Raw genomic sequence first — 18,820 nt, 5'->3', positions numbered from 1 at the left:
GGGGACTAAGTAACCCAAGATGGCTCCAGTGCACTCCAGCCCGAGCAACAAAGCCAGACTCCGTCTTGGAAGACAAAAACAAAAACAGGACAAACAAAAAGCCAAGACCGGATTGGTGGCTCACACCTATCATCCCAGCACGTGGGAGACTGAGGCAGGAGGATCACTTGAGGCCATGAGTTGGAGACCAGCCTAGGCAACACAGTAAGAACTGTTACTCTAAAACATGAACAAAACGAACCAACCCATACAGCTGTAGCAAATAGACAAAGGTATGTGCGCGGCAATGTCCCAATAAAACTTTATTTACAAAAACAAGCCGTGGGCCGCATTTGGCCTGTAGGCTGGAGTTTGCTGCTTCCCCGGTCTGAAGCTCCCCATGAGCTTCACGGTGCCCCTGGGCCAGGCCCCCTGCTAACGCCTCCCGGAGAGCTCCACACCCGGTACTACCTGCACCCAGCTGGGCTGGGGACGCAGCCGCCAGCCACGGGACCCCTGCATGTGCCCCTGCCTCCGCTCGGCTCCCCGCCAGCTCCGACCTGCACGTCCCCAGTTCCTTCCCTCAAAGGAGAAGCCGCCATTGGCTTGGTCGGCACTTGTCAGTGGGGAGCTCGAGTTGGCGTGGTTAGCTGATCGACCCGTCTCCACGTGTGTCAGCCTCCGAGTTCAGGCCCCGTGTGCCGAGGCTCTGTACGGTCCCGGGCTCAGGGCAGAAGCTTGGTGAGCATCTGGTGCAAGTTCACCCTCACCTCCCTCACCCTCCAAATCCAACCGACCCTGAAGTCTGGCCCATTCGCCTCCTAGGGCTCTCCCTGCACCCCTTCCTGGCTTGCCTGGACCTCCGATGACACGAGCCGGCCTCTCGCCGCCCCCCACGGCGCCCAGCCTCTGCGGCCTGAGGTCCTCCCTCCCCGGTATCCTGCGCTCTGCCCCACACAGCCGGAGCCTCTGGGCAGTGCCACCTTTCTGGGCGTTTTTTGGCTTCTGAGACGGAGTCTCTCTGTCGCCCAGGCTGGAGTGCCGTGGCGCGATCTCGGCTCACTGCAACCTCCGCCTCCCGGGTTCAAGCGATTTTCCGGCCTCAGCCTCCTGAGTAGCTGGGACTACGGACACGCGCCACCACACCCGGCTGATTTTTTTGTATTTTTACAAAACTTGTCAGGGGGAAACCTCGTGTTGACGCGTGGTCGGCCGACTGACTCGTCTCTGATCGTTATGTAGTAGACAGGGTTGCAGTATGTTGGCCGGGACGGCTCCCAACACCGGAGCCTCGGGATCGCCCGGGTCAGCTTTCCGAAGTGCTGGGGCTGCCCGTGGGAGCCACGCGCCCGGCCCGTGTCTGGGTCTCAGTCTGTGCCGCCCCTCCTGTCTGGAAGGCCCTTCTCCTTCCCGTCTACAGTCAAGCAGCGACTCCTCTTGACTCAGAGGCCATCGTCCCCAAGAAACCCTAGGACTCCCTCCTCTTCCTGCCAGAACTTTGCTGATTCAGTTTCCGGGTCACGAGTACCTACTGCTGGCCAGAGGTCCTCAGGGTGAGACCCAGGTCTGGGTGGCACAGGCACCTCCCATCCAGGATGTGGCTGCAGCTCTCAGGCTCCCATGCAGACCGGCATCACACTTCTCACCTGGGAGGGGACGGCTGCCCACACCGCACAGCGGGCAGCCGCCACCACGCTCCCACCGTTTCCATCTGCTTCAACTCCACCCTTCCCTGTGACTGGGCACCCATTTTGCAGATAAGAAAACCAAGGCCCAAGTGGCTAGGTCCTCTGCCGGAGGTCACAGAGCAGCCGGCATCTTGGACCCTGTGCACACGAACTCCCCTGTGCCCCTTCTCCTGGGCAGCGTCCCCACACGGAGCCAGGCCTAGGTCACAGGCTTCATAGTCCACATGCTTCCAGGAGGCTGTGGGCAGCGCGGGGGCTGTGCCAGGTTCCACAGCTGCTGCCTGGCCTTGCCCAGTGGCAGGTTGAGACCCAGCGCTGCCGAGGGCTTCATCAGCTTCTCAGCGGGCACCGGCCAAGATCACGCTGGCCTGGGGTGCCCGACTGCACCGAAACGCTCCCTAGTCCCGTGGCTGGGGACGCAGCCTCTCTACCGCCTGTTTCCTCTCGCTAAATTGAGAATAGTGACTGCGCCACCCCCAGAGAGCGGGAAGGATGAGCCCCCGGCCCAGGGGAGAGGTTGGTGGCCGGTCACCCCTCCTGGCTGGGATGACGCTGTGAGAAGCCCTAAGGTGTCCCCAGCCCTACAACTATGTCACCGTAGAGCTGCCCGCCCCCTCATTTTCAGACTTAAAAAAAGTTGAAACTCCGGAGGGAAGTCCGCTAGGAAACCAGCTGTTCCGATGGCAGCCACCCGGAATTCTGACGGCTGCAGATGCGCTCCCAGCCCCGTGGCAGCTGCTGGGTGGGTAGGAGCTAGTGGAGATGCCCGGGCCAGCCCCACCCAGCCCTGCATCTGCCGGGAGGGCCTCTGGGGCATGGGGGGTGGCGGGACTCCTGGCCACTATCCCCAGACCCCAGCTGGAGGTTCAGGGTCGCCTTCCTGAGTTCTCCCCCGCGGCCCAGGCCTCCCTTAAAGCGGATGGTGGCACCACTGTGGGACCCAAGTCACGCAGAGGCGACGGGGGTGTAGCCAGGGCTGCCGGAGCGTCCAAGGCTGGCATTGGCCCTGCTGTCCTCCGTGACCTGCCCTGGGCTGCCCACGTCCTTCCTTCCTGTTCATTAAACCTCCGGGGGGCTCCAGCCCACTCTGGGAGCCCTGCCTGAGGTGACCCTGTACCACGGGGCCTCTGGCGTCACTCACACCACCCTCCTCACCATCCCTCGAGGCCCCTGGAGCCGCGCTGGCCTCTTCCCGCCGGGGACCTCCGTCCCAGTGTCCCCGCTGCCAGAGGCTGTCCCTCCACCGCCCTCCCTCACGGCTGTGCGGACAGCCAGCTGCTCTGACCACCGTCTTCTCTTAGGCTTATGGCTGACCTCCCCGTGCCCCGCCTGGCACACTCCGGCTGCACAGAGCAGAACCCAGTGAGCCCGTCAGGGGACACCCGCCTGCGAGCCCCCGGACGCGCCCTCCCCGCGCAGAGATCTGAGCACCCCTCGGGCTCCCCGCCTTGTCGTCTGTCCCCCGAGCCACACTCCCCGCGCCCGCCCGCTCCCTCTGCGGACCCCGACCTTCCTCCCATCCGCAGGTCAGTCCAGGGTGCAGGCCTGGGTTGGAACCCCAGCACTACGCTTCCCGGCCCGGTAACTCGGCCACGTCACCTAACCGCTCGGTGGTTCCGTGTCCCTCCGGACAATGGACTTCTCGGGACAGCCCTGCCCCCGGGGTGTTGTGAGCTCAGCACGCCCTCCCTGCCCTGCCCTGCCCTGCTCTAGGGAGGGGCTCACCTCTACACCTTGCCCACACCCGGCCTGGGCCCACCTACTCTGTGGCTTCTCAGTGTCTAACCACCAGCCCCCAAGTTACACCAGAAGACGCAGAGGGACGTGTCCAGACTCAGAGGCTGGTACCCGCAGAGGCCCCTCCCCCACCCCCGGGGGCTCAGGACCTCTGCTCCTCCCCACCCCACCCCAACCCTCGGGAGAGGTCAGGGTGTTTGGTAAACAAGACTCGCTGCGGGCCACTCGGGGACAGAGGAAGGATGGCCAGGGTAGGAGGCCCTCATGTGACCCAGCATCTCCCAAAACAGAAGCGAAACCCCAGCTGCCCCTCCTGTCAGCAAAGAGAGGCCCACTGGGGCACGTGTCAGTGTCCCCTGGAAACCACAGGGGACTCTGCCATGGCTTCTGGATGCGGCCTTGAGTGGAAATGGCCCGTGACCTCCCTTCTCCAGACGTGGACTGCCTCCTCTAGGAAGTCCTCCAGCCCGAGCAGGCAGAGCCCTTCCGGGGCAGGGCTCCCCATCTCAGGAGGGCCAGGCCAAGTCCCAGCAGGGGGGTCAGCACCTCCCGAGCGCTGGGCGGGGGCAGGGGAGGAGAGAAGGGCGGGACCCTTGGGGAGGCTCCAGGGCGCCTGGCAGCGCTGAGACGGGGCTGAGACGGGCTGCCGCTGGGGCTTGGCCTGAAGAGGAACGGCTGAGGCCCTAGGGGCTGATCTGGGGGCACTTGCCTGTGGCCACCCTGGCTAGGGCCACCGTCGGGCTGTGTGGGGGTATCTAGGCCCAAATGGCAAAGCCAGGCTCCGCCCCACCTGCCCGAAACAGGCCCTGGAGGGGGACAGTGGTGAGTCCTCCGCCTCCTGCAGCTGCCTGCCCACCCTCCGGCCCCTGTGGCTCACATCCCACCTCCACGCTCCCCTCCCCAGCATGAGGCAGGGTGGGGAGGGGCTGTGAGTGGGGGTCGGAGTGGCATGCCCCCCCCACACACACACACTCGAGGGAAAGAGAGTTGCTCAGGGTGTGGGTTTCCGTGACCACTGGAACAAATTATGCCTGACTCAGTGGCTGACGGCAACTCAAATTCAGTCCCTCACGGTTCTGAGGTCGGAAGTTCTTTTTTCTGTTTGCTTTTTTGAGATGGCGTCTCATTCTGTCACCCAGGCTGGAGTGGCACAATCTCGGCTCACCGCAACCTCCGCCTCCCAGGTTGAAGCAACTCTCTTGCCTCAGCCTCCCAAGTAGCGGGGATTACAGACGTGCACTACCACGCCCTGCTAATTTTTGTATTTTTAGTAGAGACGGAGTTTTACCATGTCGGCCAGGCTGGTCTCGAACTCCTGATCTCAGGTGATGTGCCTGCATGGGCCTCCCAAAGTGCTGGCATTATAGGCATGAGCCACTGCGCCTGGCCGGGAAGTTCTAAATCAGTTTCCCTGGGCTAAAGTCAAGGTGTTGGTGGGGCTGTTCCTTCTGGAGGCTCAGCAAGGGGGAGAAATACCTGTCCCTGCCTTTTCCAGCTCCCAGAGGTGCTCACACTCTTTAGCTTGGGGCCCCTTCCTCCATCTTCACCGCCAGCAGCGTGACACCTTCCAAACTCTCTGCCCTCGTCACTGCAACTCCGTCTCTTTACCCCCCCCCCCACCCTTACGCAGCCCCTTGTGATTACAATGTCCTTTTCAACACATAAAGCTTTAAATTCACAGGTTCTGGGAACCAGGGCAAGAGACAGGCCCATCACATCCAGGCTGCTTCCGAGGGGCAGGGAGCTCGGGACCCAGAGCAAGCAGGCAGGGGTGGTGGGGAGCCGAACTCGGGGCCCCTCACTGTCCCAGACCCCCATCCAGCCTGAGGCTTCAGCCAGCATCCTCTGGCCTTCAGAGGCCCCCGAGGGCAGGTGCGTCCTGTGAGACCTTGGTTGAGTCCCAGCCTCCGCCCCAGCTCACCTGGGCAGTCCCTGTACCGTTTGTTTTTTTTTTCTTTTTTCTTTTTTTTGAGACAGAGTCTCACTCTGTCACCCAGGCTGGAGTGCAACGGCGAGATCTCTGCTTACTGCAACCTCTGCCTCCTGGGTTCAAGCGATTCTCCTGCCTCAGCCTCCCGACTACCTAGGACTATAGGCGCTTGCCACCACGCCTGGCTAATTTTTGTAATTTTAGTAGAGATGGGTTTCACCGTCTTGGCCAGGCTGGTCTTGAACTCCTGACCTCGGGTGATTTATGGCCTCGGCCTCCCAAAGTGCTGGGATTACAGGTGTGAGCCACCGCGCCCAGCTGCCCTGTTCTGAGCCTCAGTTCTGAACCTTAGTTTGCTCATCTGAAAAATGGGAGCACTGAGCTCACCTTAAAGGTTGCTGTGGGGATGAAACGTCATCCATAGAACCCAGCACAGACCGGGGTGTAGGTAGTACCCTTGCTGTGAATGTGGAACGGTGTTGCTTGGGGAGAAACAGAGGCAGGGTTGGGGCGGGTGGCTGGAGTGGTCACGGCCTCAGCTGGCTCCTGTCCAGGACCAGCAGGGTGCAGACAGGGTCCCTTAGGGTCCTGCCCCGTGCTCCGATCCTAGCTATGGAAGCCAGCTCTTGCCACCAACACCCACCTCGCCCTGGCCCCAGCCAGGACGTGCACCCTCGGGTATCCCTGTGTCCTGGCCCCATGTCAGACCTGGGTTCAGACCCCAGACCCTGACATTAGCAATGGATCCTGATCGAGTTCCCTTCCTCCTCTGGCATCGGCTTCCCTATTTGTAAGCTGAAGACAGTCACCCTAGCCTGGAGGTGGATTTGTGTGGAGTGAAACATCGCCTGCTCTGCGCCAAGCGGGCGTCTGGGGGCCCGGCACGGCTCCTGCCTGCCTGTGCCTCCACTTCAAGGGGGAGGTGGGCCCAGCTCTCTAAAGCCTCAAGCTTTTGGGAGACGCAGGCCTGGCATGAAGGAAGCATCCCATCACAGTTGAGGCCCTCCAGCCCAAACACATGGAGGGGCTTGTGTTGGGACGGACTGCAGGGGTGGGGCTGGGGGAGCTCCTCCTACGCCCAGCAGGGGTGTCCTGCAGTGGTCGGCCCTGACGGGGATCCCAGAGGTGAGGGCAACTGGCGGGGTGCTGGCTCAGAGGGCTTGGGCACCCCCATGTGCCCTCGTGGCATTTTGGGGCCTGCTCTGGATCTCGGGCATCTTTTGGGAGTTTCTCTTGAGCCTCTGGGGCTGGGAGGGGCAGGAAGGGATGGCAAGGTGCATCCCCTGAACTCCTGAATTCGGGTGCCAGGAGACAGAGGCTGGGGCCAGGCCCAGGGCACAAGCACAGAGCCCATGGAGGGCATGTTAACAGCTAGGGCCCGGGGGGTCACTGCGCCGCCTGTCCCCGCCGGAGCCTCCAAGCTGGACACCCTCATGCTCCAGCTCCTGAGGCTGGCGCAGGCCCTTCTCCACACAGGCCCTCCCCCGGGGCTACTTCAGCTCTGCCTGCAGGGCACACACCCGAGGCCACTCATGTCCCGCCTCCTCCTCCAGGCGGAAGATGTGAAGCACAGCCTGCCTGGCCCCGCAGCCCAGGAGCGCGGCCTTCGAGGCCCCACAGGGGTGCAGGGGCCAGACCCAGTGAGGAGCGACCCGGAGCTGCCTGGGAGCCGGCAGGGAACAGGGACAAGGGGCCTTGAGAACGGAGGGAGAGAGGGAGGAAGGGGATTAGGATGGGGGGCAGGGGGAGTGGCAGGTCAGCCTTCGAGTCTTTATCTGTCACCCTACCCACCTGGGAGAGCCCGATGGGGACATGTCTCTGCAGCCTTGGCACTGGGTGGCAGACCTGTCATGGGCTGGGGGCAAAACCTCACCGAGAGATGAGGAGTGGGCACTCAGGAAACAAGCTCTGGGGTCCCGGTTCAGGTTCTGTTAGGGAGGCCAGCCTGGCATCCACAGTTCCCTTACAAGCATTTCCTGGGCTGAGTGCAGTGGCTCATGCATGTAATCCCAGCACTTTGGGAGGCTGAGGTGGGTGGAGTGCCTGAGCTCACGAGTTCGAGATCAGCCTGAGAAACATGGCAAAACCCTACCTCTACCAAAAAAAAGAAGGAAAATTAGCCAGGAGTGGTGGCACACACCTGCAGCTACTTGGGAGGCTGAGGTAGGAGGATCGCTGGAGCCTGGGAAGTCGAGGCTGCTGTGAGCCATGATTGTGCCCCTGTACTCCAGCCCAGGTGTCAGAACAAGACCCTGTCTCAAAAGAAAAAAAAAAACCAAACATTTCCTGCCTACAGAATCAACATCCCTGGAGGAAAGAGTGGAAGGCGGGCCCCGGCAAAGCGCTCAGCCCTCGAGTGCCCGGCTCACCATCTTCCCATACCAAGCCCACCTCCGGCTACTCGCCTCTCTGTTTATTTACCAGCGCCTCCCTCTGGGAACTCTAAGCTCCAGGAGGCTATTCTCTGCTGAATTTATGCCCTGGACAGCCCAGTGCCAGCAGTCAATGAATGAATGGATCAATGACTTAGATTCAATTCCTATGACAGAGCAAGCCTCACACCTGACCTGGAAATAGGGTCTTTGCAGGGGTAATTCCAGCAACTCTCTGGAGTCTAATTAAAGATCTGGAGATGAAGTCATCTTGGACTTAGGGTGGGCCCTAAATGCAGTACCCAGCGTTTTTACAAGAGAAAGGAGAGGGAGCTGGGTGTGGTGGGTCTCACCTGTAATCCCAGAACTTCAGGAGGCCGAGGTGGGTAGACTGCCTGAGGTCAGATCGAGACCAGCCTGGCCAACAAGGTGAAACTAAACTAGTCTCTCTAAAAAATACAAAAATTAGCCAGGCATGGTGGTGGGTGCCTGTAATCCCAGCTACTCGGGAGGCTGAGGCAGGAGAACTGCTCGAACCTGTGGGGATGGAGGATACAGTGAGCCGAGATCATGCCACTGCACTCCAGCCTGGGTGACAAAGCAAGATTCTGTCTCAAACAAAACAAAAACAAACCTCAAAAAACAAAAACAGGTGTGGGGGCTCATGCCTGTAATCCCAGCATTTTAGGAGGCCGAGGCAGGCAGATCACAAGGTCAGGCGATCGAGACCATCCTGGCTAACACGGTGAAACCCCATCTCTACTAAAAATACAAAAAATAGCCGGGTGTGGTAGCAGGTGCCTGTAATCCCGGCTACTCGTAGGCTGAGACAGGATAATCACTTGAACCTGGGAGGCAGAGGTTGCAGTGAGCCAAGCCTGGGTGACACAGCAGGACTCCATCTCAAAAAAAAAAAGAGAGAGAGAAAGGAGAGGCAGACTTCAATATGCAAATGAAGGGGAGGCACAGATTGGAGCCACGCAGCCACAAGCCAAGGAGCCACCAGAAGCTTCGAGAATCCGGGAAGGCTCCTCCCCTAGAGCCTCTGATGGGACGCAGCCCTGTGACCCCTGGACTTCAGAGTCTGGCTCCAGAACTGTGAGGGAACACGTTTCTGCTGTTTTAGGCCACCAAGTTTGTGATCCTTTGTTACAGCAGCTCTGGGAAGCTAACACGGTCACATAGATAGAATGGGGTGTATCCTGGACTCACAATGAGCCCACAGCTTAGAAAGCCAGGCCCCACAGAAGGGCAGCTGCACCCAACCCAGCACAGCACAGACCTGTTGTCCTGTGGGGCCCTGCTAGGAGCAGAAGCAGCCAGCCAGGTACCAGCAGGGGTGCCCTGGCCCTCACGGTTTCTACGCAGGGCCTGGGCTGGGGAAGGTGCTTTGCCTTCTTTTCTATCTCCCACAGCTGCTGGGGAGCACAGCCAGGGCTCAAGGCTCTGCTGCTTCCTGTGCAGGTGACGGGTGACCTGGGCGGGTCTCCTGGGTGCTCTCTGCCCTTCTGCACCTCTCGGTAGGGGATGCTGGGAATACCTCCCCCGCTGGGCTGTAAGAGTGGCAAAGTCAGTTAAGGGTGAACGGGGCTGGCCCAGGACCTGGCCCATAAGAGGAGTGCAGGAGGCTGGGTGTACGCCTGCAATCCCAGCACTTTGGGAGGCCACGGTGGGCAGACTGACTTAGGTCAGGAGTTCGAGACCAGCCTGCTCAACATGGCGAAATCCCATCTCTACTAAAAATACAAAAATTTGCTGGGTGTGGTGGCAGGTACCTGTAATCTCAGCTACTCCAGAGGCGGAGACAGGAGAATCGCTTGAACCGGGGAGACGGAGATTGTGGTGAGCTGAGATCGGGCCATTGCACTCCAGCCTGGGCAACAAGAGCAAAACTCCATCTCCCCCCCACCCAAAAAAAAGGAGTGCAAGAAATGGCTGTGCCGGGGCACTTGGAGTTGACACGGGCCTAAGGGCTGGGAGACCCAGACCCAGAGCCTGGCAAGTGCCACGGGGAGGGGCTGGCATTTCTCTGCACTCTGCCAGGCTGCTGAGTGAAATCTGGACGGAGGGACTCAGGCAGACTCTCCCTGCAAGGCCTCCCTGAGCTCTGAGAAGACACTTGAGACTCAGAGCCCACTCCAGGGTCACAAAAGGTGGGGTGAGGGCAGTGTGTAAGCCCTCAGAGCCAGCACCCAGCCAGTGCCCCCACCTATCTGGGGACCTGAAGCACGATGCACCAGCTCGGGGGTGGGAGGGAGCTCACCAGTGGCTGTGGGTGGGTGCTCAGGAACTGGCTGACTCCTGTAGGGCCCTCCAAATGCCAACCCTACAGGGACACCCTGACACGGGTCTCCTGCGTGAGTCTGGGCTTGAGCTGTGAGGTACAGAGGACCTACTGTGTGCTAAGGACTGTGCTGAGGGCTTGATTCTGCATGGTCAGATTTCATCCCTACAGCAGCCCCGTGAGGTGGGCACTGTTATCAACCCGTTTTATGGATAAGGAAATTGAGGAGCACAGACATGAAGTGACTTGCTTAAGACCACGGAGTAGGGAAGGGGCAGAGTTGGGATTTGGAATAAGTCTGTTTAGCTCTTTCCTCTAAATCACAGCAGAGAACAAAGAGAGAGACGGCTTTTACTGCAATACTGGAGGCCCAGAACAGGACTCTCTCTCTCTTCTTTGTTTTTGAGACAGGGACTTGCTGTCTCCCAGGCTGGAGTGCAGTGGCACCAGCGGGCTCGTGGCAGCCTCGATCTCCCTGGATCGAGTAATCCTCCCGCCTTGGCCTCCCAAAGTGCTGGGATGACAGGTGTGAGCCGCTGTGCCAGGCGGAGAACACAACTCTTCAGACACCGTGCAGTCGCTGGGTCAGTGAGATTTCCCAACAGGAGTCTTTCCCTCACCGTTCCCACCCCAGCCCTCCCCATAGGGAGGAAGGCAAATATCCACTGATGGAGAGGGAAACAGAGGCAGGCAAGAGCCAGCTCTCGAGCAGTCTGCGACTCAGAGACAGAAGACAAGATGTTTGCAGAGGGTCTCGCCGGCAGCCCTGCACCCACCATGACGCTCACAATGCATTCAATGAACTGAAAAAAACGTGTCAGCCGGGTTCCTGGTGGCCGAGACCACAGCCGGGGGAGCATCTGGCAAGATGTCACTGCCAGGTGTGGGGGTGAGGGGGCAGCGTCCGCAGCCTCCCCAAACAGCCTGCCTCACTTTCCCCTGGCCCCCATTTTCCTAGAGAGCACAGCCGCTGGGGAGTTCCACTAAATCAGCCTTCTCTTTCCCGGATCCCAGCCTCGCTCCTCAAACACCGCTGGGGGAGGGGGCTTCCCGGGCCCCTGCTTGTCCGGGAGTCACCCCCGGAGGAGGGTCCCCCACGGCCCGCCGCGCGGCGCCGCACCCCTGCTGACGGCCGGAGGACAGGAGGCCTATCCAGGGAAAGCGTAAGGAACCTCCAAGAGACACAGGAAGCCCGAGCGACCCACCCACTGCGCCCGGGGCTCCCGTGCTCAACTGCGAAACGGGAAAAATACTTCCTGCTCCGTTAACCTCCCGGGTTGTCACGAGCACCGGAGTGGGGACGTGGAAAGAGCCCGGGTGGGAGGCGGGCACGCGAGTTCCAGGCCCACCCCGCCGCCCACCGCGCGGCGCTTCTGGGCCTCGCTCCCGGCCCCGTGCTCTGGAACCACGCGGCACCCAACTTCGCTCCAGGCCCGCCGCGCTCCGGAGGAGCGAGTTCTCCGCCAACTGTGGGGCGCCGTTCCCGGCTCGGGGCGGCCCGCCGTCCGCGGACAGGCTCGCGGGCCCCCTCCCCCGGCTCCGGGACCCCGGGCGGGCCGGGAGGGCGCGGCCTTACCTGTTCCAGGTGGCGTTGGCGCAGGCCCGGCGCTGCTGCGTGCCCCGCTCGTCCGCCGCGGCGGCCGGCTCTCTCTTGCCCAGGTCACTGAGGCTGGGCGAACTCATGAACTTCAACCTGCGGAGAGTCCTCATGGTGACCCGCGCGCCCCGCGCCGCGCCCTGCGCCACGCCGCGCCGAGGGCCCCGGGCCGGCGCTGCGCCCTCTACGCGGAAACTCGGGCGAGAGCAGGAAGCCGAGCGGCCCCGCGGGGTCCCGCCCCGGCCCCGCGCCTCCGCCCCCGGTCCCGCGCCGGCCGCCCCGCCGGGTTAATCATTGCACGGGGCCGCTCGGCGCGGAACGCCACGCGCGCGGCCACTCCGGCCCGGCGCAAACGGAGACCGGGGGCGGGACCGGGGCGGGGGCGGGGCATGGTGGGCGGGGCGGGGCCTCCGGCGAGGGGCGTGTGCGGGGGGCGGGGCCTCCGGCGAGGGGGCGCACACAAGGGGCGGGGCCTCCGGCGAGGCCGCGTGTAAGGGGCGGGGCCTCCGGCGAGGGGGCGTGCACAAGGGGCGGGGCCGGCGTCTCCGCGGCCTGGGCTGCCCCGACGCCGCGCCCTCTGGGGTCGCGCTCACCCTCCTCCCCCTTCCGAGGGCCCCACGTGTCCACAGGAAACCAACACGCAGACGGCGCCCGGCCCGAGCCCAAGCGCCGCCCCCCGCCCAGCACTGCGGTCGCACCCACACGATGTCCAGCGACCCCCGTGGTCTCTCCCTCCACGTCCCTCTCCAAGGCTGTGCCACAGAGGTGCCCCGGTACCCCTCACCTGAACACAGGCTGCACCCCCCGGCCCCCCAGTTCTCATGAGGACTTTGGGTAGAGGCACCTCGGCTCAAGAACCCACGCCACCCGGGCTCTGCCGAGACCCCCTCGGGCAGGACCTCGGCATTGCCTGGCTGCCCGGAGGATCTGCGGGAGTGGCGGGTTGAAGAAGGAAAGGGTTTGCTACTTGTCCGCCACCCCAGGTCTCTTGGATGGGGAAACCAAGCAGTCTCCCGCGTCCCTGCGGGGGGAGCAGAGCGAGCCCGGTGAAGGAGGGCACAGCTGGTGTTCCCGCCTGCTTTGTAGAGCACCTGTAGATGGCGGATCTCACACGAGCTACTTCGGTCAGGCAGAGGTTCGTCTCCCCATTTTCCAGCTGAGGACACTGAGACTCACAGGGTGAAATACCTTGCCCAACATTGTGCAATCAACAAATGGCACACCTGAGCCTCACCACACGGAGCGTCCGGCCCTTTGCACAGGGCCCTCCTCAGTCCGCAGCTTCTGGGATTCCCACAAGGCTTGCCAGACCCTTCCATCAGATAGGGGGCAACAGTGATAGCTCCAGGAGCTGGGAGAGCCCCATAGAAAATGTAAGAGGCCCAGGTGGGTGGATCACCTTAGGTCCAGAGTTCAAGACCAGCCTGACCAATGTGGAGAAACCCCATCTCTACTGAAAATACAAAATTAGCCAGGCGTGGTGGGTGGCAGGTGCCTGTAATCCCAGCTACAGGGGGGCTGAGGCAGGAGAATCGCTTGAACTTGGGAGGCAGAGGTCGTAGTGACAGGGATTGCCCCACTGCACTCCAGCCTGGGCAACAAGAGGGAAATTCAGTCTCAATAATAATAATAATAATAATAAAACAAAAATAAATAAATAAAATAAAATGGAAGAGAGCCTTGTGAAGAGTCTTTGTTTAGTGCAAATCAACCAGTGTCTCCTGAGCACCTCCTGTGTTCCAGGCACAAATAGCATCGTCTTCGGGAGACAGAGCCGTAAACACACAAACTCGCTCATCAGTAAAGACGACGGATGGGTCGGTTCACGCCACCGGCAGCAACAGCTGCTTTATACACTGTCAAGTGCGGGACATGTTTTCTTTTTCTTTTTGAGACAGATTCTCACTCTGTGGCCCAGATTGAATGCAGCGGTGACACCATCACAGTCACTGCAGCCTTGACCTCCTGGGTTCAGGCAACCTTCCCACCTTAGCCTCCCGAGCAGCTGGGACTACCAGGTTGGTGCCACTATGCCTGGCTGCTTTTCTTTTTCTTCTTTTTTTTTTATGATGAAGTTTTGCTCTTGTTGCCCAGGCTGGAGTGCAATGGCGCGATCTTGGCTCACTGCAAATTTCCACCTCCCAGGTTCAAGCGATTCTCCTGCCTCAACCTCCCGAGTAGCTGAGATGACAGGCACCCGCCACCATGCCAGGCTATTTATTTTTATTTTTATTTTTGTATTTTTAGTAGAGATGGGGTTTCAGCATGTTGGCCAAGCTGGTCTCGAACTCCTGACCTCAGGTGATCCTCCCACCTCAGCCTCCCAAAGTGCTGGGATTACAGGTGTGAACCACCACGCCCGGCCCCCTGTTTTTTTTTTTTTTTTTTTTTTTTTTTTTTTTTTGAGACGCAGTTTTGCTCTTGTTACCCAGGCTGGAGTGCAATGGTGTGATCTCGGCTCACCGCAACCGCCGCCTCCTGGCTTCAAGCAATTCTCCTGCCTCAGCCTCCCGAGTAGCTGGGACTACAGGCACGCGCCACCATGCCCAGCTAATTTTTTGTATTTTTAGTAGAGACGGGGTTTCACCATGTTGACCAGGATGGTCTCGATCTGTCAACCTCATGATCCACCTGCCTTAGCCTCCCAAAGTGCTGGGATTACAGGCTTGAGCCACCGCGCCCGGTGGTTAATTTTTTAAATAGAGATAGGGTCTTGCTATGTTGCCCAGGCTGGTCTCAAACTACTGGACTCAAGCAGTCCTCCCACTTTGGCCACTCACAGTGTTGGGATTACAGACATGAGCTACTGCACCCAGCCCGTGCTCTCAAACTCACGGGAACACTGTACCTTAGATCTCAAACCAAACTTCATAGCCAGACGAGGATTCCCCACCTTATCGGTATAAAAGGAAACATATAAAATAACTAAAGCAGGTACTGAATTGTCTCTGAAAAGAATGAAAACCGAGGATCAGCCCAGGCCCGCGACTCCTCAGAGGGGCCTCTGAGACCTGCTTGCCCTCCGGCTGCAGGTCCCTCCCCGCTCCCAGAACGTCCTTCACAGAAGTTAGAGAAGTCAGCACTCCCTGTCCCTGACCGCCCTCACTCTCAGTTAGGCTCAGGGATTGTCCTCTTGCCACCAGATGACTTTCTTCCCATCCTGTGCTATGCTAACCAGGAGCATAGCATAACCTACCTCGTTGGCTGCTACAGTCCTGTGCCTAGCGCAGAACGGGTGCTTCACAGACACTTGATTTAATGGATGGATGAACATTTATCTCATGGGTAAAGGGATTACACTGGACCACATTGGTGAAAATGACTCACAAAAGTGCCCAGGCTAGGCCGGGTGCGGTGGCTCACACCTGGAATCCCAGCACTTTGGGAGGCTGAGGCAGGCAGATCTTGAGGTCAGGAGATCAAGACCATCCTGGCTAACACTGTGAAACCCAGTCTCTACGAAAAATACAAAAAAATTAGCCGGGTGTGGTGGTACCTGCCGGTAGCCCCAGCTACTCGGGAGGTGGAGGCAGCAGAATCGCTTGAACCCGGGAGGCGGAGGTTGCAGTGAGCTGAGATCGCACCACCGCACTCCAGCCTGGGAAACAGAGTGAGACTCTTTAAAAAAAAAAAAAAAAAAACCAGCTCCAACACAGCAAAGCAGAGCCCGATGGGATCCGGACGGGATGAAATGTTTCCCATGCTGGAGGCGGGCTCTCGGGAGGGGGCTGGCTTTGTGGGCTCAGCCGAGCCTTGTGGGAAGAGCTTGCTGGCCAAGGGCAGGGCATGGCTGGCAGGACGGGCCGGCTCCAGAGAGGGAGGGAGGCCTGACTGCCTGGGGTCAGAAATCAGGGAGAAATGGGCGCCGGAGGTGGGAGGCGGGAGGAGGGAAGCGGGGCTGGCGGGGGCTGGAATGCCGCAGGCATCTGGGAGAAGTGACCAGCCAGAAATTCCGGAGGTGGGGATGGCTGAGGAATTTTAAAGCTATCTTTCAAAAAAGGCACCTCTAGTCAGCGCTGAGGAATTAGCTGTAACCTCTCGCTGGCCCCCGCCACAGATGTGTAAAATCGTCTCCGCCCAGGAGCCCAGCGCCAGGAGTGGGGGGGGGGGCGGCTCAGGCAGAGGCCAGGAGGGGACAGAGCTGTCACAAACCCTCAGAGGAGGGGACAATCAGGGAACGAAGAGCGGAGTCCAGCCCCTAAGTGTGTTCTGTGTGGTCTGCAGTGTTGGAGGGAAAAAAACCCCAAAAAACCAAACTGCATGTAGCCAACATTTTACAACAGAGATTGACACAGAAACCCGGATTCTGGCCACCCTGGAATCATCAGATGACGAGCCTGCGGGGCCTGAGTCCCGCGTGACAGCAGGCCCCAGGACTCCGGGTGCCCACCCAGACCGACTCTCACTTACGGGGCTTTCCGGGTCTGATGAGGGGGCTGGGGAATCCAGAAATTGTATTGCAGAGGGGTCCCCTGGGCAGGACTCATTTGTGTCTGAGATCCAGGGGAGGGAAATGCCCCTCCGCTAAGGAAATGAGAGACAAACGGACACATTCATATGTCCCCAAAGCCACCAGAGTGCCCCCACTCCAGACTCATTCACACACATCCCCAAAGCCACCAGAGTGACCCCCACTCCGGACCCATTCACACATCCCCAAAGCCACCAGAGTGACCCCCACTCCGGACCCATTCACACATCCCCAAAGCCACCAGAGTGACCCCCACTCCGGACCCATTCACACATCCCCAAAGCCACCAGAGTGACCCCCACTCCGGACTCATTCACACACCCCCAAAGCCACCAGAGTGACCCCCACTCCGGACTCATTCACACACCCCCAAAGCCACCAGAGTGACCCCCACTCCGGACTCATTCACACACCCCCAAAGCCACCAGAGTGACTCCCGCTCCAGGAAGGTGCCAGGCCCGATGGCATCAACCACATCCTCTCCTCCCCAGCACCCAAACTCATTCCAAAATCCCCTGGCCAGTGGGGTGTAGGGAGCCAGTAGCGGACCCTGGTCACCAAGGGGGACCCCAATATCCTCAGAACTACCCTTCTGAAGGGCCGAAACCCCTAAGCCTGGCTCAGCCCCTCACTCACAGACTAACCACTGGACACCCAGGGACCAGAACGGACCAGTAAGTCTGGACAGTTCATGACCCCAGGAGTCTGAGCTCTAGTCCACCAGCAATACAAGTGACATCGTGACCTCTGGGACACCAGCCAACCGAAGGGGGCAGACAGCGTAGTCCTGAAGGGGCCAGTTCGGGGCCCAGGGAGGGGCACTGGAGGCAGGGTACAGGCGGCCACTAAACCTACTGCCCCATCTTGTCCCCACAAGGCCGTCCAGTGGGAGACCAGTCCCATTTTACAGACAGAACCGGAGGCTTAGGGAGGCCAAGGCTCCTGTCCAAGGTCCGAGTCAGCACGTGGCGGAGCTGAGGCTGGAGCCCGGCCGGCCGAGCCGGAGACACAGATAGCCTCCAGCTTGCCCACTCTCCGGGGGCGCTGCCATCCGTCGGGTGCTGATCTCAGCTGTCCGCGCCCTGCCCGCGTCCCGGGCACTGCCCGCTCTGGAGGGGCACTTCTGCCCCCTGGTGGCAAAGCCTGGCGTTCCCTCAAAGCCGACCCGAGAAAGTCCCTCTGGCACCGGGAGGGGCAGCCTGGTCAGTCCTGGACAACTGGGGGAGAGGCCTGGCAACGTGCCGGGCACAGGAAGTCGTGGAGATTGCCTGGCTCTGTCCCCACGGTCTCTGCCATCCAGGCACGTCCCATCCCGTCCCCGGGGTAGGCGAGGAGGATGACGCCACTGCCCTACGAGGGCACAGAAAACATTCACGCGGTCACCGGGCACACCAAGGGCCTGGGGACCACTGCTGGGGCGGTCGCATGGCAGGAGATTCTGGAGTCAGGGCTGCTACACTCCGAGAGCCCAGGGCACCCGCGGTGACTCCAGCCCCAAATAGGCAAGGCCCCTCCCTCTCTGTGCACCGATTCTCAGCGACGGTCCCAAGGCCTTGTGGCCAGTCAGCGCCCAGGGCAGGTAGGGTGTGAGGCCCGTCAGAAGCAAGATGTATTGTGTTTCACTAATGGGAGAATCCAGTAGAGACGCCCTTGTGCCAGGTTAGGGTGGGTGCGCCGACAGCTGGGCGGGCTCCTCCTCTCTCAAGTTCCTATAGAGAAAATGTTCCCCTCTGGTGGCCCTGCAGCCAGGATCAACTGTTATTATTTCCATTTCATGGATAGGGAAACTGAGGCTGCGTGGGGAATACAGAGAGGGACAAGAAAGACACAGTCCCTGCCACCATGAGGTGAGCCCACCGTCCCATCCTGGCTCTAATATGTTCACATCCTGGCCAGGCGCGGTGGTTCAGGCCTGTAATCCCAGCACTTTGGGAGGCTGAAGAGAGTGGATCACTTGAGGTCAGGAGTTCAAGACTACCCTAGCCAACACCGTGAAACCCTGTCTCTACCAAAAATACAAAAAATTAGCCGGGTGTGGTGGCACATGCCTGTGGTCCCAGCTACTTGAGAGGGTGAGGCAGGAGAATCGCTTGAACCCCAGAGGTGGCAGTTACAGTGAGCCAAGATCCGCCCATTGTACTCCAGCCTGGGTGACAAAGTGGGACTCCACCTCAAAATCAATCAATCAATCTGTTTATGTCCGCCTTGAGGTCTGAAGACGGACTTGCAGTGAGCTGAGATCGTGCCACTGCACTCCAGCCTCGGTTGAGAGAGCTGGACACCATTTCAAAAAAAAAAAAAAGTTGTCAGAATCTAAATGGAGTCACTTGTGTTTTAAAAACCCTGACAGGCTGGGCACACGTTGGGAGGCCGAGGCAGGCGGATCACCTGAGGTTGGGAGTTTGAGACCAAACTGGTCAACATGGAGAAACCCTGTCACTTAGAAAAAAAAAAAAAAAGAGAGAGAGAGAGAGTGATCACAAAAGGCTCTACAAAAACCACAACCTTGCACAAAGGCCATAGCAACCATAACCAAAATTCCTCTGCAAGGACATCTGCTCAGGAACTGCCTGTCCAGCCTCAGGCTGGTGCCACCCTTGTTACTGATCTTCACATCCAGGGATAATAATCTCAAAACAATGTCATCCTCCTCCTTTTTCTTTTAAAAACCTCTGTCTTCCTTCAGATCCCTGAACACACACATGGTTTACCGTGGTACATGCATTCCCACCGCAATGCCCGATTCCCGAAGAAATATCATT

General features: G+C 59.8%; 1 protein-coding gene across 4 annotated transcripts in view; it reads right to left on the bottom strand.

Annotated features, from left to right (window-relative positions):
- Positions 1 to 18,820, bottom strand: part of PRR5 (proline rich 5) — a 61,909-nt gene that overhangs the window by 23,513 nt on the left and 19,576 nt on the right. For 3 of the 4 annotated variants that reach the window (XM_074391171.1, XM_074391172.1, XM_039463148.2), the window contains one exon: positions 11,567 to 11,683. In XM_074391171.1, coding sequence (XP_074247272.1) covers positions 11,567 to 11,673 — 107 coding nt within the window. In that variant the 5' untranslated portion in view covers positions 11,674 to 11,683. Of the gene's footprint in view, positions 1 to 11,566; positions 11,950 to 18,820 lie in introns of those variants that run through there. The other variant, XM_039463147.2, reaches the window with a different exon arrangement.

Source organism: Saimiri boliviensis, chromosome 21, assembly GCF_048565385.1.
Source record: "Saimiri boliviensis isolate mSaiBol1 chromosome 21, mSaiBol1.pri, whole genome shotgun sequence".
NCBI lineage: Eukaryota > Metazoa > Chordata > Mammalia > Primates > Cebidae > Saimiri > Saimiri boliviensis.
This window is presented reverse-complemented; position numbering and strand designations above follow the sequence as displayed.